This window comes from Dendropsophus ebraccatus, chromosome 12, assembly GCF_027789765.1.
Source record: "Dendropsophus ebraccatus isolate aDenEbr1 chromosome 12, aDenEbr1.pat, whole genome shotgun sequence".
Taxonomy (NCBI): domain Eukaryota; kingdom Metazoa; phylum Chordata; class Amphibia; order Anura; family Hylidae; genus Dendropsophus; species Dendropsophus ebraccatus.
Genome location: NC_091465.1, coordinates 56678441 through 56701544, shown reverse-complemented (window position 1 = coordinate 56701544; position 23104 = coordinate 56678441). Strand labels below are relative to the sequence as shown.

General features: G+C 42.6%; 1 protein-coding gene across 6 annotated transcripts in view; it reads left to right on the top strand.

Annotated features, from left to right (window-relative positions):
- The first annotated feature begins 453 nt into the window (after window positions 1–453).
- DRC12 (dynein regulatory complex subunit 12 homolog) overlaps window positions 454–23104 on the top strand; it is a 38799-nt gene continuing 16148 nt past the window's right edge. The window contains exons 1-5 of one of the 6 annotated variants that reach the window (XM_069947572.1): window positions 560–761; window positions 1074–1283; window positions 5428–5496; window positions 9804–9866; window positions 11522–11641. In XM_069947572.1, the coding sequence (XP_069803673.1) occupies window positions 5430–5496; window positions 9804–9866; window positions 11522–11641 (250 nt within the window). In that variant the 5' untranslated portion in view covers window positions 560–761; window positions 1074–1283; window positions 5428–5429. Of the gene's footprint in view, window positions 513–559; window positions 763–816; window positions 836–1073; window positions 1284–1309; window positions 1322–3472; window positions 3538–5427; window positions 5497–9803; window positions 9867–11521; window positions 11642–23104 lie in introns of those variants that run through there. The other 5 variants (XM_069947574.1, XM_069947576.1, XM_069947573.1 and 2 more) reach the window with 5 other exon arrangements.

Here is a 23104-nt window from a genome sequence, read left to right as displayed (position 1 = left end):
AAAAGTTATACATGTTATATATCGTTTTAATCGTAATGACTTGAGGAACATGAATAACAAGTCAGTTATACCCCAGGGCGAGCGGGGTAAAAACACAATCCCCCCAAATTTCACCACACTTTGAATTTTTTTCTGGTTTCGCAGTGTACTTTATGAAAAAATTCAGCCTGTCATTGCAAAGTACAATTAGTGACTCAAAAAATAAGGGCTCATGTGGGTTTCTAGGTGGAAAAATGCAAGTGCTATGGCCTTTTAAACACAAGGAGGAAAAAACTAAAACGCAAAAACGAAAAGTGGCCCCGTCCTTAAAGGGTTAAAAAAGTTGTGTACAGGTGTAAATTAGGACAAATGTGGCCGGGCACATCTACACCGACCATTCTGCAGATGGAAAAAGTCAAAGGTCAATTTTTTTCCTGTGCTTCCTCCCTGGGCAACAGGACAACCCTTCCTCTAAAGCCCTGACCCCTATCCTTGGGGTTATTAAATTGCCCCTCAGGCAGGCAGTCATTTAGGTTGGTGCACTACTACTTTCTACTGCGGTCTGCGCAAAATCGCTACAAACGCAAAAACGTGTCTGGCTGCTTATCTACGCCGCTCCCCCAGCCCTCCGGTACAGAGGATCAGCGTCTCCGCTACGTGTCCGGCGTCCTCGGTCTCCATGGTGCTCTATACACGGCACAGGCCTCTGTGAGAAGGAGGGAGGGAGGACGCGCTGGGATCCGCACTAGCAGAACCGGGGCAGGACAGCGGGAAAGCCTGAGGTAACCGGCTGCTGTACGGACAATGTATTCAGTGGTATAGTGTATACTCGGTGCATGTCCCGGCGTATAGACTGGTGGGTGCAGTAGTCTGGTGTGTATGGTAATATACTGGTGTATACAGCCTGGTATGTGTGTGTGTATATACCATATAGCCTAGTGTGTGTCTGTGTTTATAAGGTATAGCCAGATATATCGTGTGTGTGTGTGTGTGTGTGTGTGTGTGTGTGTGTGTGTGTTAGCTATTATACATGTGTGTGTATTACTATGTTGTATATCCTGACCAGTGTGCTGTATTTTACCTATTGTGACTAGTGCAAACTGTCCAGCTAAGCCCCGCCCCCAGCGCCAACCGAGGAGGAATATCTCATTGCCAGAGTGCACATAGAGGAGCAGCAGGAAGGATATTAACTGTTTCACTGCCAGTTGGAGGTCACCTAACTTTCCCAGAAAATTGTATGATGGAGGTCACTAAACTTTCCAAGCATCTTGTATAATGGAGGTCACCCAGCATCTTGAATAGTAGTAAGTATAATGGAGGTCATCCAGCATCTTGAATAGTAGTTAAGTATAATGGAGGTCATCCAGTTTTTCCAGCATCCTGTACTCAGTATGATGGGGGTCACCCAACTTTCCCAGCATCCTACACTCAGTATAATCGAGGTCACTCAGCTTTCCTATCATCCTACACTCAGTATATTGAAGGTCATCCAACTTTCCCAGCATCCTACACTCAGTATAATGGAGGTCATTCAGCTTTCCCAGCATCCTACACTCAGTATAATGAACGTCATTCAGTTTTCCCAGCATCCTACACTTAGTATAATGAAGGTCACTCAGCTTTCCTAAGTGTAGGATGCTGGGAAAACTGAATGACGTCCATTATACTGAGTGTAGGATCCTGGGAAAGCTGAATGACCTCCATTATACTGAGTGTAGGATGCTGGGAAAGTTGGATGACCTTCAATACACTGAGTGTAGGATGATAGGAAAGCTGAGTGACCTCGATTATACTGAGTGTAGGATGCCGGGAAAGTTGGGTGACCCCATTATACTGACTACAAGATACTGAGTGACCTCCATTATACTTACTACAAGGAGCTAGGAAAGCTGAGTGACATCCATTATACTGAGTGTAAGATGCTGGGAAAGCTGAGTGACTGCCTTTATACTGAGTGTAGGATGCTGGGAAAGCTGGGTGACCCAATAATAGTGAGTGTAGGATGCTGGGAAAGTTGGGTGACCCCATTATACTGAGTGTAGGATGATAGGAAAGCTGAGTGACCTTCATTATACTATCATCCTACACTCAGTATAATGGGGTCACCCAACTTTCCCAGCATCCTACACTCACTATTATTGGGTCACCCAGCTTTCCCAGCATCTTACACTCAGTATAATGGATGTCACTCAGCTTTCCTAGCACCTTGTAGTAAGTATAATGGAGGTCACCCAGTATCTTGTAGTCAGTATAATGGGGTCACCCAACTTTCCCAGCATCCTACACTCAGTGTAATGGAGGTCATTTAGCTTTCCCAGCACCTTGTAGTCAGTATAATGGAGGTCACTCAGCTTTCCCAGCATCTTGTAGTCAGTATAATAGAGGTCACTCAGCTCTCCAAGCACCTTGTAGTAAGTATAATGGAGGTCATTCAGCTTTCTCAGCACCTTACAGTCAGTATGATGGAGGTCAGCCAGTATCTTGTACTCTATTATGCAGGTCACCCAGCTTTCCTAACATCTTGTACTCATGTGTATGGTCCTAACTGTAAGGTCTATACAATAAGGACAATATAGGGAAAATTGTGAAAACAAATCAACACAGATGACAAGGCACGCCCTGGCAAAACACTCCAGCAATAGACCATAGGCGACACCCACAATAAGCCACACCTCTTATTGTGAAAGCCTATGTGTCCCTAGAAACAAATTTCAAATGTTGGCAACTAGAGAGGAGCGAATCTACTGTAGGAACGAAGCGAAGCGTTTTGTTCCTATCGAGATTCTGCTCATCAGGCTACGGGCTGCTCCACTCCCTGCCACTTCTCCCCGGATGCTGGGAAAAGATAGATACAGTCCTTCGAAACTGGGAAAAGTTTCCAGGACTGGATCCATCTTTTCCCAGCACCTGGGGAGGAGCGGCAGGTAGCAGAGCAGACTTCAAAGCTTGCAGCAGGATGAGCGGAGTGCAGATAGGAAAGAAGCAATTAGATCCATTCTTACTGTATATTCGCTCATTTCTCTTGGCAACTTTGATATTGTATATACTGATGTGTGTATCCTGAATTGTTTGTGGTGTATACAGTGAACTGTATACAGTGAACCCTGTTTTACAAGGCTATTGACACTCGCAGTGGAATGAAAATCCACAGTGAAAAAAGAGTGCCATAGACTTTAATAGTAATCAGTATCGCAGCAGATTTCACTACAGAACTGGCAGCATAAAATCCTCTGTGATGCAGTACATGTGAATGGACCCTAAAAGCAGTTTGAAAGCATCCCAACCTGCTGATACATCCTTATAGGGGACCCTACTCAGTGGCACATGGTGGTGCCTTTAATAGAGCGCCCTGGTGCTGCGTTTTTATAAATTAACGTTTCATCAGTATTCAAATGTGGCAGTTTTGTGCACAGGGGACTGAACGTTACCTCTCAGTTATCGATCCTGAGGATAGACTATCAATATTAAAGTAATTGAAAATCTCTTTAATCGGCTGATCAGCGGGGTTGCTGAGAGTTGGACCACCACCTGCCTGACACCATCCTTATCAAAGTCCCGGTAAACCGCTTTAACAAAAGTTTAATAGATAAAATTAAGAGGGCAGTGTTCCCAATCTCCCATCCAGAATACAATGGTACCTCAGTTCTCTAACTTAATTGGTTCAGGAAGACAGTTCCTTGGGGTCCTTGCGTTCACATTATGGGTATGGTGCAATACTGAGCATTCTTTACGTGATGTATTAACAATTGCTAGTTAGCGGGGTTGGAATTGGCACATGCATAGGACTTGATAATGAACCATATACACTAGACTAAATCAACACTGTGTGGGTCAGCGACCACCAACCCCGCAAAACGAGCGCAAGCAGGGAAGGGAGACCGCGGAATGGCCCTGCCCCACTGTCACAGGACCAAACCCCACGGCCCCCCCCAAACCCAGCAAGCGCCGCCGACGGAGAAATCGGCCACCAAGCAACACAAATGTGAACAAGGTGTTACTACTCACCACTGCATAGGAGGTAGAATAGGAGAAATAGGAGGTACTTACCATGTGTGCACAGGTGCTTCCTGCTAATTGGGGTCACATGGGTCTTACCAGGAGGAGTGCTAGCCACTCAGAAAGAGGAGAAAAGTAAAATACGGACATGAGAAGAAAGGAGCTGCTGCACCTCACACCTATGGTTGACACTAATGCCTCTCGGCTACATTTAAAGGGAACCAATCAGCCCATTTGGCACGTACCGGCCGCGGCCGCAGCAGGTGCTTTGTAACGGAGAAAATAACTTTTATTCCCCGTCAGCGCGCTCGACGGGATGATTGACAGGCAGAGCGGCCAGTAACTGACCTCTCTGCCTGTCAATCATCCCCTCTGAGCGCTCTGACAGGCAGAGCGCAGTGACTAGATACGAGCGGGGAGCCGCCCACCATGACTACTTCTAGTCACAAGCCGGGGAATAAAAGTCATTTTCTCCTTTATAAAGCACCTGCTGCGGCTGCGGCCGGTATGTGCCGGGGCCACTCCAGGTGCTTTATACAATGCTCAAGGGAACCATATCAGCTGATTGGTTCCCTTTAAAAAGCAACTCCAGAATGTTTGTATATAATATGATCAAACCATATTGCCTCATGTACCACGTGCAGGTCCCCTGGCACACATGAATCCCTACACTAAATCAACACTGTGTCGGTCAGCAACCACCAACCCCGCAAAGCAAGCAGGGAAGGGAGGCCACGAAATGGCCCTGCAACCCCACTGTCACAGGACCAAACCCCAGGGGGCCCCCCCAAGCCCAGCAGGCGCCCCTGGCGGAGAAAGCGGCCGCCAAGCAACACAAGTGTGAACAAGGTCTTACTACTCACCTAGTGGGATTGCAGGGCCATTCCGTGGCCCCCTTCCCGGCTTGCACACGCTTTGCGGGGTTGGCGGTCGCTGACCGGCACAGTGTTGTTTATTTAGGGACTCGTGTATCAGAGACCTGCACGTGGTACATGAGGCAATATGGTTTGATCAAATTATTACTAACTTCTGATGTTGGTTTTTAATGCAGCTGAACAGGCTTTCGTATTAACCATGGGTGTGATGTGCAGCCATTTTTGCGTCTCCAGGCTTGTGCAATTTACTGTACTTCAAGACTGGGTGCCCGAAAACTGTTTGAGAACCAAAGCAAACTTTCCTTGAAAATACTGTATGAGTTCCGAGCAGTTTCAGAACCAAGTTACCACTGTACTTAGATTTTCTGAAGGGCTAGACGAGCATTTGGGGAATCTGTAATGATTTTAAAAAGTTGTCCGCCATCTATATCTTAGCTTTTTTTTTTTTTTTTTAAATTGTCATTTTTCCCTCCATGGTCACCTCATTCTGAATGTATATGTACAATCAGGTGTTGTTTGCCGTGCAACTTTAATAGTGAATAGTAAATCTACTTCTATGTATTATTGTCTCTTGTAGAAATGCCACCAAAATTAAAGACAAAGTCACCAAAGAAAAAGAAAGCAAAGAAGCTGAAAGATGGGACAGGTACTATGCAGCCAGTATATTCTAGGTATAAGTTTTTATAGCTAGGTGTGTTAGACATACCTTTATTTACTGCCTAATTAACACATTCGGAGAAGAGATTAAGGAAAAGACATAGATATAAAAAGAAAACTGGTTTTTCTAGTTCTGTGTTATAAGGAGAATGAATGGGTTGGCCACCTTGTAATTTGCCACTGGATTATGATGGTAAATTTCACCCTATTATGCTGCTATAGTAATCTTCCTTACATCTGTCAAGTATGATCTCAACCAGAGTACAGTATACAGTACTTGTATTCCAAAAGTACTAAATTGTTTTATAAATTTAACCTCTTAAGGACGGAGCCAATTTTCGTTTTTGCGTTTTCGTAATTTTTTCCTTGTGTTTAAAAGGCCATAGCACTTGCATTTTTTTCACCTAGAAACCCACATGAGCCATTATTTTTTGGGTTACTAATTGTGCTTTGCAATGGCAGACTTAATTTTTGCATAAAATATGCTGCAAAACCAGAAAAAAATTATATGCGCTGTGAAATTGGGGAAAAAAAAAATGCAATTTTTTTTTTTTTTTTGGGGGGGGGGGGGGGGGGTGTAAAACAATATGCAACCTGCATAACCTTTATGTTATTTGATGGCTTTTAAAAGAATAAAACCTTTTACAGAAAAAAAACGTTCCTTAAAATTGCTATATGACCATGCTTATAACACTTTTATCCTTTGATCTATGGGGCTGGTTGCAGTGTCATTTTTTTTGCGCCATGATGTGTTCTTTCTATTGTTACCTTGATTGTGTATATCCGACTTTTTGATCGCTTTTTACTATAATTTTTCTGGATTTGATGCGACCAAAAATGTGCAATTTTGCACTTTTGTGGGTCTTTGGGCTTACACAGTTTACCGTGCAAAATCAGGAATGTGATAAATTAATAGTTTGCGCGATTACGCATGTGGTGATACTACACATGTTTGTTTATTTATTTTTAATTATAAAATGGAAAAAGGGGGGTGATTCAGACTTTCATTAGGGGAGGTTTTTTTTTTTTTTTATTAATGAAAACACTTTTTTTTTTTACTTATACTGTAATTAGAAGTCCCCCTTGGGGACTCCTAATACAACTACACTGATCTCTCATAGAGATCAGTGTAGCTGTATTACACAGCACCAATTCATGAGATCTGTGCTCTATTGCTTTGGCCTGCTGCAGACCATTGCATTCCGACGACGCTGAGGCCCGGTGAGATAAAGAGATCCCCCCCCCGCCGCGATCGCATGGGGGGGGGGGGGAGGCTGCAGGGAAGGCTGCAGAGAAGACTTTTAAATGCAGCTGTTATGTTTGACAGCTGCATCTAACGGTCTTAATTAGCGGGAACGGCCGATCGCCGTTCCCGCTAATAGCCGCTAATCCCGCTAATACCCTCTGAACTCCCCTAGTGGATGCATGACATGCGGTTATGTCATGCTTCCTTAAGAGGTTAAAGTGTCACTGTCGTTATAACTTTCAAAATCTAAATCAACAGTAGATGTGATATAAAGCAAGTTTGCAATTTACATTCATAATTTTTTTTTTAGTTATCATAGAAAACACGGCACTTCCTGTTTTCTGATTTATTTATTTTTTTCTCAAAGAACATGAAACAGTCAGAAAACAGGAAGTCCTGTTTTTCCCAGGCCATCTGAGCACTCAGAAAGAAAGCAGTCATGTGATTGATGGACATATTAAGCCATGACTCTCTGTGCTAGCCGGAATTCCTGTGTTTAGTCTTTTTTTTTTGCAACCAGCACATGTCAGAAAATCTGCCTTCAGGAGACTGAACCTGGATTTCTAGTAAGTATAGCTTTGTTTTACAGCATGATAACAACAAAAAATAATAATGAATGTATATTGCAAGCTTGCTTTATATCACATCTACTGTTGATTTACATTTTGAAAGTTATAACAACAGTGACACTTTAAGAGTTCACACACAGTTTTTTCAGGAAATCTGCTGTAGTTCCACATGTGTTTCATGCTGATTCCGCTACATTGAAAGGGATGAAATGTGTTAAAATCCCCACAGAATCTCACTTTTTTTTAAAATCACGGATTGCTTTATTCATATGTATTTTATACTGTAATCTGTGAGGCAACAATTGCAATGTGGAAATTCAGCCTAAGGAAATAATACAAGCCCCCCCCCCCCCCCCCCCCCCCTTCACATGTCCCTGTCAGTTTTCACTCTCAGGGTTTCCTGAACCCTCCCAATCAGGATTTCATCAGGATTTCCTGACAGTGATCCGTTTTTACCTTCAGGAAACCATCAAAAAATGCCTTCAGGATGTGCTGATACATACAAGCAGTTAGTATACTATATGCATAAATTCCAGTGGTAAGCATAATAACTAGAGATGAGCGAACCTGGAGCATGCTCGAGTTCATCCGAACCCGATCGTTCGGCATTTGACTAGCGGTGGCTGTTGAAGTTGGATAAAGCCCTAAGGCTATGTGGAAAACATGGATATAGTCATTGGCTGTATCCATGTTTTCCAGACAAGCTTAGAGCTTTATCCAACTTCAGCAGCCCCAGCTAATCAAATGCAGAATGTTCGGGTTCGGATGAACTCGAGCATGCTAGACTACACCATAGCTGATGGTCAATGACCAAATTAGTAACACCTGAAGGTTATACCCGCAGTACCAATAGAGTAAATTTATAGTACAAATGCTGGGTAATAACAATAAATAGTCCCATGGAGTTCGAGGCAATTATGCTAAATAACCTATATACAAAAAAGCCAGACTACTGCAACATAACTAAATTGAATAATTACTTAACTAATTCATAGAAACAATACATGACTATACAATACAATACAATACAATACAATACAATACAGCCCCATACCCCAACCCCCGTAGATGACATCCTTCCCAGGAGTTACCCCCGCCCACCCACATAGGTCTCCTCCTCTATAACTAAGGGGGGAAAAGCCATACTTACCTGCTGTATGGTTTCAGTACTGTAGTTTTCTGATGTCAACTCTCTCCCTGCTCTGTGAGCGCACAAGTGACATCAATCATGTCCCACAGCTCTAAGGGAGGGAACGGCCTCTTGTGGCCACAACAGTGATCGCCTTGTCAATCATCCTGCTGCATTTAACTGTATGTTCTACTCACATACAAGCGCATACAGCTAAATGGTCAGACACAGCAGTCGGTAGCCGCGTGGGCCCCCCAGGAGCCCAGCCAATAATATTAATATTAATATATTAATATTCGTTAAGTCTATCTGCAAAAGCAATAGCTTTTGCGGACAGCAATAACTGGCAAAATCTTCAGTGGGCCTCCTGCCTGTGTGGCCCCGGGAGCCCCTCTGCCCCTGGGCCCTTCTGCCCCCATCAAATTACGCTACTGCATTATGTCCTTATAGACCTCTGTGCATCCTATTCCCCAACCTGTGATTTCCTAGTTGTAGAAAAACTCCCATCATTCCCTGACATCCAGATCCATGCTGGGAGTTGTTGTGTAGCAGGAGGTATGCTGAGAGTTGCAGTTGTGTATACTGGTAGTTGTAGTTCTGCACAAGGTGGTATTACCTCCTCTTCAAAGTGCAGTGCATCCAAGGAGAACAAGCAGGGTGCTGTGCCCTGGGGTGAGACAGCCAGGAGATGCTGGGACACAAGAGGCGCTGCTCCATCGGGCTCCGCTGTAGAGTTGCAGAGTGAGATGGAGGGGTTTGGGGCAGGGGTGCGGGCTGTGTGGTTTAGTAATGCTCATCCCTGGAGATTGAGGTACAGGGGAGAAGAGGGGGGTAGCGGGAATAAACATGAGTGATGCAGGAGCTGGAACTGACAGCATGAATATGCATATATCTGTGCTGCCAGTTTCTAAATGCCTATCACACAAGCATTGCATGCATACCTTTAGCGAGTTGTGATCTAGCATCTTTGTAAAAAGCATCTTTATTTTGGGCTGACAGTGTCACAGAGGCAAAATCAATGCAATTAAACAGTTAAAATGTTTGTAAATGTTTAAAAACTACTATTATCTCCTGGCAACAGCAGGTGATAGACAGGACATTATGCAGTAGTTATAATGCCTCTTTGCTTTATCATGAAGTTTCTCCTCCTAAAAAGTTGGACTATACAGGAATCCCAACATCAGCCATGTGAATCAAATTCAGAGCAATGAACTTCTTTAGTAAATAAAAGCTGTAACTAAATCCAGTGGAGAACTTCACTGCAAATGAACAAATTCAGAATTGAACAAAAACTTGAATTTCATTTAGATGCTACCTGTCTGATATAACGTGTGGCTGTCATCTTCTCTTAGGTTCAGTGGAAGAAAAGTTTCGTAAAGCAGCTCTTGAGGTAGATGTTTTACAAGACCACCTTGGTAAGTCTCAGCAGATTTTTTGTTTGTTTTATTTAGCATCTTTACATATCTTTATTTCTTTAAATCTTTATTTCTTGATGCATTGTGAAGATAACCAGGATTAATATAATTAAATGCTAAAAAAATATTTTAATCTAATAAATAAAAATAAGTTCAAGGGAGCAATGTTTTTTTTTTTCATTAAAACTATAAAACATGGTGCGTGGGGGGCATTGAGTATGTGGTATGTGTCTTACCTTCATCCTCTGCACTGTTCCTGTGCAGTTGGTAATGTAATTGTTTTTCCAGTAAGGCCATTCGTAGCTCTTGCGGTGGGGCGGGGCTCCAAACAGCCTTACCAGAGACACAATTACGTCAACAACTGCACGGGAATGGCGCCGAGGATGAAGGTAAGACACATACCTTTATCCTCAACGCCCCAATGCTACATTGCACAGTGTTTTAGAGAAGAAGTATCACAGAACTTAAAAATGACAGACAGGCAGGGTGTGCAGGAACATAAGTATACTTACTGGTCTCTGTGCCCCCCATAGTGCTGCTCTCGACTCTCTGACAGTCTCCTGATTTTGTTTTCAGCAGGCATCAGGGTGCGTCACGTACCTGGCTCCTGCTGCTGAAACGTCACCGCCGCACTAGTGGATTACCCTTTCAGTCAGTCAGTGGCTGCAGTGGTGTTCTGGCTAAGTCACTGATGGGCTGAGCAGGCAGTCCAACAGTATACGCAACGTCGCAGCAGCAGGAGCTGCTGGAGGCCAGTGATGGAAGATATCAGGAAGGCATCACTGCAAAAGTACGGGGATGGGTAAGTATACTTTCATTATTATGTTCCTGCGCCCCTCTGCCTGCCTCAGAATTTTTGGATACATGGGACTTCTCCTTTAAAGGGTTAGTTCACCAAAACATTCTTTTAAATCAACTGGTGCCAGAAAGTGCTAGATATTTGAAATTTACTTTTATTAAAAAAATCTCAAGTCTTCTAGTATTTATCAGCTACTGTATGTCCGGCATAAAGTGATGTGTTTTTTTCCAGTCTAGAGAGCAGGAGAGGGTTTTATATGGGGATTTACTATTGCTATGGACAGAGGGAGCAGCAGAGAGCACTGTGTCAGACTGGAGATAATACATCACTTCCTGCAGGACATACAGCAGCTGAGTACTAGAAGACTTAGGATTTTTTAATAGAAGTAAATTATGAAATAATTTTGGTTAAGAGGATTTTCTCCCATAAACAACTTGCATGCCAACAGACATTCAGCTCAGAAGTGCATGACAGTATGGAGTCCCTGTGGCTCCACCATGTGCATAAGGCCTTATCCTATTTCAATGTTAAAGCAGACCTGTCGGCAGTAAAGGCAGCGTAAAACAGGACTTGTTACCCTAAATCATTGCTCCAGTGCTGAGTATGACATGTAATCTTTTTTTTTAAATGCAAAACAAATGATAAAAAGCCCAGCAATGCTCATCCATTGTACTCCTCTCTAAAGCCTCTATGACTGCAAGTATATGTCCCCTCTGTTAAGATTGCCAGGCCTTTTGCAACCCAGGGGAATGGCCCATGGGCTTCATTGCCTAATTTTAATGCCCCATGGGCTTTATTGCCTAATTTAAAGTTTAAGACCTTAAACTTTCCAATATTTGTTTGTCTAACACATTAGCACTACAGAGGCAGGTGACACGACAGGCACAACAGCGCAAGTATGAACTGCATGGGAAACTACAAGAGTTACAAGAAGATATACAGGATGAAAGAGATGAAAAACAGGCCATATATTATGGTGAGTAATGGGTAAAGAATTGTAAAACTTTTCTGTGTGACATGGTCTATGGTAGTCATTTCAGTGCTTTTATAATGTTAATCCACTTTAATCTGAAACTAGCTACCCAAATTGAACTTGGATAAAAAGATGCTGGCAGGGCAGGCCAGTGCATATACATGGTGTGTATGCAACCCTTATTCAGTATCATAAAATATACAGACACTAAGGAGGGTCAGAAAAGAAAGTGATTGCAATATAACTTAGATATAGGAGTCGGCACTACCAATTTAACCGGGCATATGGTATGATAACATTCACTCCGGTAAATTCTGAATGGACATGTGTGGTGGTCTCACTTTGGTAGTGCAGCATCGCAGCAGTATATATAACCAGAGAATGCAGAGAAGTCCAAGAGCACTCACCATAAAGAAAGTTTCCTTTATTTCCTTATCTACACTACCGTTCAAAAGTTTGGGGTCACCCAAACAATTTTGTGTTTTCCATGAAAAGTCACACTTCTTCACCACCATACGTTGTGAAATGAAAAGAAAATAGAGTCAAGACATTGACAAGGTTAGAAATAATGATTTGTATTTGAAATAACATTGTTTTTACATCAAACTTTGCTTTCCTCAAAGGATCCTCCTTTTGCAGCAATTACAGCATTGCACACCTTTGGCATTCTAGCTATTAATCTGTTGAGGTAAGCTGGAGAAATTTCACCCCACGCTTCTAGAAGCAGCTCCCACAAGTTGGATTGGTTGGATGGGCACTTCTGGCGTACCATACGGTCAAGCTACTCCCACAACAGCTCAATGGGGTTCAGGACTGCACTGGCCACTCCATTACCGATAGAATACCAGCTGCCTGCTTCTGCTGTAAATAGTTCTTGCACAATTTAGGGTCATTGTCCTGTTGTAGGATGAAATTGGCTCCAATCAAGCGCTATCCACTGGATATGGCATGGCGTTGCAAAATTGAGTGATAGCCTTCCTTATTCAGAATCCCTTTTACCCTGTACAAATCTTCCACCTTACCAGCACCAAAGCAACCCCAGACCATCACATTACCTCCATCATGCTTAACAGATGGCGTCAGGCATTCTTCCAGCATCTTTTCATTTGTTCTGCGTCTCACAAACGTTCTTCTTTGTGATCCAAACACCTCAAACTTGGATTCATCCGTCCACAACACTTTTTTCCAGTCTTCCTCTGTCCAATGTCTGTGTTCTTTTGCCCATCTTAATCTTTTTCTTTTATTGGCCAGTCTCAGATATGGCTTTTTCTTTGCCACTCTGCCCTGAAGGCCAAATTCCCGCAGCCGCCTCTTCAATGTAGATGTTGACACTGGTGTTTTGCGGGTACTATTTAATGAAGATGCCAGTTGGGGACCTGTAAGGCGTCTGTTTCTCAAACTAGATACTCTAATGTGCTTATTTTCTTGCTTATTTGTGCAACGCGGCCTCCCACTTCTTTTTCTACTCTGGTTAGAGCCTGTTTGTGCTGTCCTCTGAAGGGAGTAGTACACACCGTTGTAGGAAATCTTCCAATTTCTTAGCAATTTCTCGCATGGAATAGCCTTCATTTTTAAGAACAAGAATAGACTGTCGAGTTTCAGATGAAAGTTCTCTTTTTCTGGCCAATTTGAGCGTATAATTGACCCCACAAATGTGATGCTCAAGAAACACAATCTGCTCAAAGGAAGGTCAGTTTTGTAGCTTCTGTAATGAGCTAGACTGTTTTCAGATGTGTGAACATGATTGCACAAGGGTTTTCTAATCATCAAATTAGCCTTCTGAGCCAGTGAGCAAACACATTGTACCATTAGAACACTGGAGTGATAGTTCCTGGAAATGGGCCTCTATACACCTATGTAGATTTTGCACCAAAAACCAGACATTTGCAGCTAGAATAGTCATTTACCACATTAGCAATGTATAGAGTGTATTTGTTTAAAGTTAGGACTAGTTTAAAGTTATCTTCATTGAAAAGTACAGTGCTTTTCCTTCAAAAATAAGGACATTTCATTGTGACCCCAAACTTTTGAACGGTAGTGTATATAAAATCTTCACGGGTACAAATGAGTTTCAGAGAAGCCAACACCCCCCACCGATAGCAGCTGTTTCAATGTGTCTTAAATGCGCGAATCGGATGTCATCGGTGGGGGGGTGTTGGCGTCTCTGAAACTCATTTGTACCCGTGAAGATTTTATCTGAATATACTCTACAAACAGGCTAAGTTCCCAGGTACGTCAACTCTTACAGTGGCCTTTCTTTGGAATAGCTGTTGGCTGCGAGTGAGGAAATTTTTAAATTCTCCTTCAGCTATTTTCATCACATTATTGCATAATAAATTGCGACACCTAATGTTAAAAATCTAAATAATATCTAAAGGTGTGGCAGCCTGAGAATGTGTTTAAATGTCTTACTTATGTGTTGTAGTTTTGTAGTTTAATTACTTCCAAGAAAAAAGGCATAATTGTTAGGAATTAAGTGACAACCTAAAGTTTACCTGTCAGGAAAAAAACTTTTGACATCAGAGAGACATGCCAAAAGTTTTTATTGGTCAGGATTTGGGTGTTCAGACCCAGACCAATGACAGGTATTAGCAGGGTTTTGACTGCCCTGCCACACACTTCTCTCCTTGCTGTGTGTCTGTTTAAGTAAGGCAGCACCATAGACTTGCATTATGCAGCCGTCTCGTCACGTATCACATCCTAGATAGAACATGGTAGTGCAGACTTCTCCCAGCTTGTTCTCCCAGATCAGTCGCAATCTGAACACTCAGACCCTGACTAATCGAACTTTTGATATATCTTTGGCATGCTAAAGTTTTTTTTTATGTGACAGCGCCTCTTGTATGTATTTTTTGGATGTTCATATCTGAAGATGTTGCCGATTGCACCCTGTTATGCACTCTATGGGGGACATGTATCAAGCAGTGTACCTTGTGCTCTTTAACATTTTTTGATGTATGTTTTGAAATATTCGCATTTTTGTTCGCATCTGTACTCCAGTCCCAGGGTAGCAAAACTTTCCTAACTAAGGTCAATTCATGAATACCTGCACTAAAATGTGCAGCGCCAGGGAAGCTATGGCAGGTGATTTATGAACCAACCTGTGAATGTTCATAAATACCTTACTAGGCTGCAAACATATAAGCCAGTGCAAAGTGATAAAAATATTCTCAAAAAAAGGTGCAAATGATAAATGTCCCCCTTTGATTTTATATTTGTGTCTTGATGATGCATATATTATCAAGACACATATGAGTAATCATACGAGTCTGAGAAAGTGGCCAGTGTGAACATGAGTTGCATCACTTTGTATTGCAATTAAAAAAAAACAAAAAGCCTGCAGCTAATTATTGCATTATTGCAAGAAGGTAGAATGTGAATTGCCTACTCCTGAAAACACACTTGTATATAGACTTATATAACACATTGGGGGAGATTTATCAAACATGGTGTAAAGTGAAACTGGCTCAGTTGCCCCTAGCAACCAATCAGATTCCACCTTTTATTCCTCACAGACTCTTTGGAAAATGAAAGGTGAAATCTGATTGGTTGCTTAGGGCAACTAAGCCAGTTCTACTTTACACCATGTTTCATAAATTTCCCCCATTGTACATAGTGCGACAATAGGTGATGGCAGAAAAATAGCACCCCTGACCAGTGACAGTGACAGGCATGGTTAGTTCATCTCCACACTGCTGTCCAAAGAGGATGACCTGGAAAACACAGAGGAGAAATAACCTGAGGTTTATGGAATTCTTGCAGAAAACTGAGAGTGGTCATTCCACAGTCATTAATCATGTCCATATTTAGATCTCTTGTCTTCATTTAAAGCTGTAGAAAGTGTACACAGGGTACATGAGGCACACCACCACACACATAACAGTGTCCAGCTTTTCTCTCCAGTCCATTTTGCAAGTCCAAGTTCAGCAATAAGAGATGCTGCATATGCTGACAATTGGGTTGCCGAGGTAACTGGACAATGCTTAAAGGGGCACTCCAGGCCAGGGAGGGGGTGGATGAAAGCAACAATGTCCACTTACCTCCCTGGTTCCAGCACTGTGGTCCATAAAATGCTATTCCGGTCCCCAGCTGTTCGGGACTTGAGACAAGTGGACCCCAGCCACCCCAGACCAGGAAGCATTGGTGGACCAGAGCAATGTGATGCGGGCTCCAGCGCTGGAACCTGGGGGGTTAGTGGACGCCTTTGTCCACCCCCTTCCTGGCGATAGTGAAAAGGGCCTCCCCTCTGGAGTGATTTCCACAGATGAGCCCTTTTCAAACTGGGTGTTATACAGTTGCCTAAGCAACCTGACCACCTTGCAGCGTCTCTCCATGGAGAACTGTGCAGAAAAGCAATGCTGGACTTCAAATTGTTGCATTTAAGAGATTGTATTGCAGTCCATATGGTGGCTAGGAATACACCAGACATTACTATACAGCCAAAAAATTAAACCATCTTCCAGGCCACCCTGTGCTCACCGTCACAGTGGCTCCCAATCCCCATTGCTGCTAGATCTCTTGTCAGGGGCACAGTAAAGTCCCTATTTCACAGAACGATTATCGTCCGTTATGGCCAATTATCGTCCCGTGGAATAGAGGGCAGCGATCAGCCGACATCGTTCATGTCGGCTGATTGTTGCGTTGCTTGTTTTTCAAATATGTTGAAAAACAAGCAACTGTGATAGCAGCGATCTGCTGCCATCGCTCCGTGGAATAGGGGCGGTGGCAGCAGACCGCCACTATCCTCTATGGGCTGCCCGGACAATCTAGCAATCACACTGGCAGCCCCCCGCACCTCCCGTACTCACCCGCTCCCTGCCAAAACTGGGAATAGCTGCGGCAGCGAGCGGGGAACAAGGAGCAAATGAGCGATGACAGTGCTTGTTTGTTCCTCTGCATCGCCCCGTGGAATAGGGGCTTAAGGCCTTATGCACACAAGTTGTCCATAATTGCGGATCCGTTATCACTGTTCAACTTAGAGCACATTGATTTCTATTCACACAGTCTGTGTTTTTTTGATCCATATTCCGTTGCATAAAAAAAGGACATGCTCTAGTGCTGATTGTGATAGCGTTACAGATTACCAATAAAAGTCTACGGGACCCGTATTTTTTAAGGACAATCACAGATCGAATATACAGTATGCAAACTAGTACTATTCACATTTTACAGAAACTGATGTAAATATGGATGAATTTATACGGACCACGGAGTAAAAATAGGGGGAGGTTTTGAGATCCAGAAAAATTACTGAACATGTGCATGAGGCCTAAGAGATACTGCGGGAGTGGTACTTTCAGAGATTCGCTGCTGTTCAGCCTTCTCCCCAGGGGTGCTCTTGCTTGTCTCCCTCCCTGCAGTGTGTCTCTTTCTCTGCCTCGTTGCGGTCGGACTGAATGTCAGGAGCACACTAATAAAATCTTTGCAAGGTACGAACCCAAGAGAAATAGAATACCGCAGCACTCCTCGTTCTTTAGCAAGCTCAGTGTTTATTTCAGCAAGCCATCAGGAACATAACACGTGGATACTGAATAGACTACAGCTGTTTCTCACGTCACAGCGTGCTTCGTCACAGCCTCTACATCAGTGCATATCCCACCCCCTTATATACAAAACACATTTACATACATAATTAAAACCAGTAACTACCATAATAGTACATTTTTCATATTGGTAGGGTATATACAAAGAATACACAATCTTATACACAATGTAAGTATGTCATAATATAAAAATTTATATTTGCCATGAATTGAAGAACGGTCATTTAAGCCCAGCGGACCCAAAGCGTCCATTCTGAGTATCAAATCAGTTTCCTTGCATAGCAATTGCACCTTTCTATCTCCACCTGCTGGTGAAAAGCTTAAGTGCACCAAACCTAAGAAATGCATCTCTAAGGGATTAATATTGTGAACTGTGCTCATGTGTTCAATTCGTTTCGGGCAACCTTTTCCCGTACGAATTGAACGTACATGTTCAGAGAACCGTATATACATGGGACGGATAGTCTTCCCAATGTAATACATGGCCCAGTTACAAATGATTCCATAGACTACAAAAGATGTTCTGCAAGTAATAAACTCATAAATTTCCCATCTTGTACCACCTAACTAAACTTCCTTGGTATCATAAAGTTGAGAACAATAGTTGCAATTGCCGCATTTGAAATTACCTCTTAATTGCATCCTAACCACATTTTTTTATTCCTTATATCTCCTCGCGTATGTAACCTACCTTTCACTTATTCATCTCGTTTTTCGTGCTTCTGATTGCAACAATGGGACGATATTGCGTTAGATCTTTAAAAGCCGCATCACCTGCTAGCATATGCCAATATTTAAAAATCATGGGCTTGATCATATCATTCATGGGGCTATGGGCGACTGTGAACACTAACCTATTAGTTTTGTGCTTTTGTCTCTTCTTACGAATTAACACCTTACGATCCAACTTACGTGCCTTATCAAGGGCTTGGCTAATCAATGTCTGTGGATACCCTAGTTCCTGCAAGCGGCCACTCAGCTCCTGCACCTGTGCCTCAAAACGGTCATTATTGCTGTTGATGCGCCTAAGACGCACAAATTGACCGTATGGGACCGCACTCTTCACGTGGGCTGGGTGATCACTTGCATAATTAAGGAGCATATTGGTAGATGTAGGTTTACGAAAGCCACTCATCTCCAATTGACCTGATACAATTTTTAAATGGACATCTAGAAAATCTAGTTTTTCCCTACCGAACAGGGAAGTGAACAGCATACCGTACTCATTATTGTTCATGTACTGAACGAACTGCTCAAACTCTGATTGGTCACTTGACCACACTATAAGAATATCATCGATATATCTTAGAAATAATTAAATTTTAGAGATGAAATTATTCCTTACGGTAAAGATGACATCTTCCAACCCAGCCAAAAATAAATTGGAGCTACCGGTGTCCCCATCACCGTCCCATACCATTGGCCAGCGAACTGGAAGGAGTTGTGATGCAATACAAAGCTGAGCAGTTCGCAAACATAATCCACAAAATCGGGGTCTACTGGATGCGGATATACAGGCTTTCGACGTTGATGCTAGTAAGTGACCACCCCTCCTCACAATGAAAACCATCTAGGGTGTGCAATAACTCTTTTGTGTCTTGTAGGAACGAGGGTACCTGTTGGAGAAGGGGGCCTAGTACCCAATCAAGGTATTTGGACAATGGCTCTGTAGCTGATCCCCTTCCTGCCACTATGGGGCGGCCAGAAGGGCAATCCTTGCCATTATGCAGCTTCGGTATCCAATACCAATAAGGCTTTGTTGGATTTTCCACTAATAACTTTTCTGCAAACCTCCTGGTAAAAAAAAAAACGTTTTCCACGCCCTGGTGCAGTAGCGATTTTATTTTAGACACATATTCCCCAGAGGGGTCTTTAGATAGTTTAACATATGTGTGTCTATCCCCTAGCTGACGCTCCGCTTCCCACAGGTAATATTCTCTTTTTAACAGAACTATGTTGCTCCCATTGTCCACTAGCTTTACTATTATATCTTTTCTAGATTTTAGCCATGCTAAGGCATCAGCTTCAGCCTTCTTGAGGTTATTTTATGCTCTTGGATAAACCAAGGCTTTAATTTCTCGGGTGACACATTGTTCAAAATTGTCTAACAGTGAGCCAGCGGACAAGGGGGGGTTAAAAGAGGATGAGATTCCTCCTGTAAACACCTCAGGGTGGTCGGGTTCGGGGGGTGGTACATAACCCTGCAAATCCATAAGGGACATTAATATATCACGATCAGTGGAGTCAAAGTTAGGATTCAAACTAAAACCCAAAGGGCTTACTGTACATGGTTTTTCTCCCACTAAAGTATCACGGCTAATATCACTTCCACGATTCAGAAAGAATTTTTTTAAATTTAATTTTCTAATGCCCTTATGTAAATCAACAGTAAATTTTACAGGATCAAAATTAGCAGTCATAAATTAAGACCTTTAGACAGTAATTGCAGACAGTCCTAAGAAATGTGTAAATCCGTTAAACTCACCACGGTAAGTGAAGCCACACTGGGTGTCTTACTATTACCTTGTGAAGAGTCCATTGTGTTCATTGCCGCCACAACACGTTTTCGCTTGCCTCTTCTTACACTTTTGCCACCTCTTACCCCCCCCTCCTTGTACATCTCCCAAAGGGGCTGCATCACCTGCAGTGGTAGAGGTGGTAGGAGTAGAATCTTTGTGTGGATTGTCCACACTGGAATCGGAACCAGAGTCCGTTGTCCAATACTCAGAGTCTTTTTGTGGTCTCCGATATCTCCTATGTCGTCTATTAGTATTAAAGTTCCAGGTGAAAACTTTGTTACCATCATAGTCCTGTTTATCGCGTAAAAATGTATTTTTTTTACGTTCCTTCAATTCACTTTGCACAGGAACAACGCGTTTTTCAATGCGTTTTAAAAAGTTAGCATATTGTGTTTTGTATATAAGGGCGTGGGATATGCACTGATGTAGAGGCTGTAATGAAGCACACTGTGACGTGAGCAACAGCTGTAGCCTATTCAGTATCCACGTGTTATGTTCCTGATGGCTTGCTGAAATAAACACTGAGATTGCTGAAGAACGAGGAGTGCTGCGGTATTCTATTTCTCTTGGGTTCGTACCTTGCAAAGATTTCTATCTATATTTTACACCAAGAGCACCCTCCGTCAGCGAGGATCTATCGTGGAGAGTCCATATACAAGGCCTCAAAGTGATATCCGGTGGTGCGAGGGACTTATCTCTTTGTCCACGCACACTAAAAAGAAACTGCTCCCCCAGCTCCACTTTAATCTCAGGGATGTTCTGCAGCTCAGCCTTCTCCCCCACGGTGTGCTTGTCCCACCCCTCTGCCAGCTGGGCCATGTGTGTTCTAAGTTCTTGTGTGTACTAAGGAGGCTTTGGGGACCGGGCTGTAATTATGCTCCGTTGAGCATGGCAGCCGCTTGTCTTCTTAGGACCATGCCTGAAGTTAGGCAGTGACTGGACTCCTGAGCCCTCAGGGACGTTTGCGTGGTGTGGATGCCCCCCAGCATAGACTGAGGTTTTGCTGCCACCTCCCCTGTACCTTTACCTGATTCCCCTCTCTGTCCCCAGCCAGGCAGTTACATAGTTACATACATAGTACAGTTGAAAAAAGACACATATCCATCAAGTTCAACCAAGGAGGGGATGGATACAGGGAAGGGGGAGGGATGATAGGATCTATACATATGCATTAATGTTATTTTGTTCTAAGAACTTTTCTAGGCCGGTTTTGAAGCCCTCCACTGTTTTTGCTGTGACCAGATCCTGGGGTAGACTGTTCCACAGATTCACTGTTCTCATTGTAAAGAAGGCTTGTCGCCTCCGGAGACTGAACCTTTTTTTCTCGAGGCGGTTTTAACTGGAACATCTTTTCCCCATATTTCTTGTAGGGGCCATTTATATATTTAAATAAATTAATCATATCTCCCCTTATACGTCTCTTCTCGAGACTAAACAAATTTAATTCTATTAATCTATTCTCATAACTAAGATTCCCCTATTAGTTTAGTTGTCCATCTTTGTACCTTTTCCAGCTCTAGGACAGCATACTCCAGATGAGGCCGCAGCAAAGCTTTATAAAGTGGTAATATTATATCCCTGTCCCGAGAGTCCATGCCTGTTTTGATGCATGACAATATCCTGCTGGCCATAAAAGCAGCTGCCTGACATTGTGTGCTGTTCTGTAGTCTATTGTCTACAAGTACACCCAGATCCTTCTCTACCAGCGACTCTCCCATTGTAACTCCCCCTAGGACATATGATTCTTGCGGGTTATTAGTACCCAGGTGCATAACTTTACATTTATCCACATTGAACCTCATTTGCCAAGTGGACAGCCAAACACTCAGTGTGTCTGTCAGCTTGTAACATCTTCACATCTTCTATAGACTGTACTGTACTGTACTACAAAGCTTGGTGTAATCTGCAAAGATAGAAACATTGCTGTTAATTCCATTCTCAATATCATTAATAAACAAGTTAAACAGAAGAGGGCCCAGTACTAACCCTTGGGGTACACCACTTATTACCGGGGACCATTCAGAGTAGGAATCATTGACCACCACTCTCTGGATACGATTATTAAGCCAGTCTTCAATCCAGTTATAGACTAAACTTTCCAAACCCATAGATCTTAATTTACCCATCAGATGCCCATGAGGGACTGTGTCAAAGGCTTTTGCAAGATCTAGGTACACTATAACCACAGCTGCACCCCTATCCAGGCTTGTACTCACCTCTTCATAAAAACATATTAGGTTGGTTTGACAGTTTCTATCCTTAGTAAAAACCATTCTGGTTATCACTTATAATACTATTACCCCCTATATATTCCTGGATGTAGTCCCTTATAAGCCCCTCAAATAGTTTCCCCACAATGGACATTAAGCTTACGAGTCTCTAGTTACCTGAAGAAGACCTAGAGACCTTTTTCAAGATTGGCACTACATTTGCCTTACGCCAGTCACCTGGCACAGTACCAGCCAAAAAATCACTGAATATTTCATACAAGGGTAGAGAAATTACAGAATTGAGTCCCCTAAGAACTCTGGGGTGTACTTCATGAGGCTGTGGAGCTTTGGTTACATTCAGTTTATTTAATTTATCTTTGACCATATCTATAGTAAGCCAGTTTAGCTTTTTCCACATGTTAGCAGCACTGGCCCCGCCCACCTCAGCACTGACCCCACCCACCTCAGCTCTAACCCTTTTCTTTTGTATATAGAGAGCTGAAGAACCTATTAACCCCTTCAGGACCGGGCTAATTTTCATCATCCACTGGAGTACCTGTATATATAATTTTCATTTTTATGCTTTCATTTTTTCCTCCTCGTGTTTAAATGGCCATAGTGTTTGCATTTTTTCACCTACAGACCCACATGAGCCCTTATTTTTTGCGCCACTAATTGGACTTTGCAATGGCATACTTAATTTTTCCATACAATATGCTGTGAAACCAGAAAAAAAAAATATTCGCGCAGTGAAATAAAAAAAAAGGGAATTTATTTTCAGTTGGGGGGGATTCTTGTTTACACCATTCGTTCTATAGTAAAATTGTCATGTTATGTATGTTCCCCAAGTCAGTACAAATACAACAATATGTAATTTATATAACTTTTATTTTATTTTGACTGCTTTTAAAAAATTAAAACCTTTAAAAAAAACGAAATGTGTTTAACCCCTTAAGGTCCAAGCCAATTTTCGTTTTTGCGCTTTTGCTTTTTCCATTTTATGTTTAAAAGTCCATAGCGCTTGCATTTTTTCACCTAGAGACTTATATGAGTGCTTATTTTTTGCGAAACCAATTGTACTTTGCAATTACAGGCATAATTTTTCCATAAAATATGTTGTGAAACCGGAAAAAAATCATTTGCGCTGTCAAATTGAAAAAAAAAACGAATTTGTTTTGATTTCGGGGAGTTTTG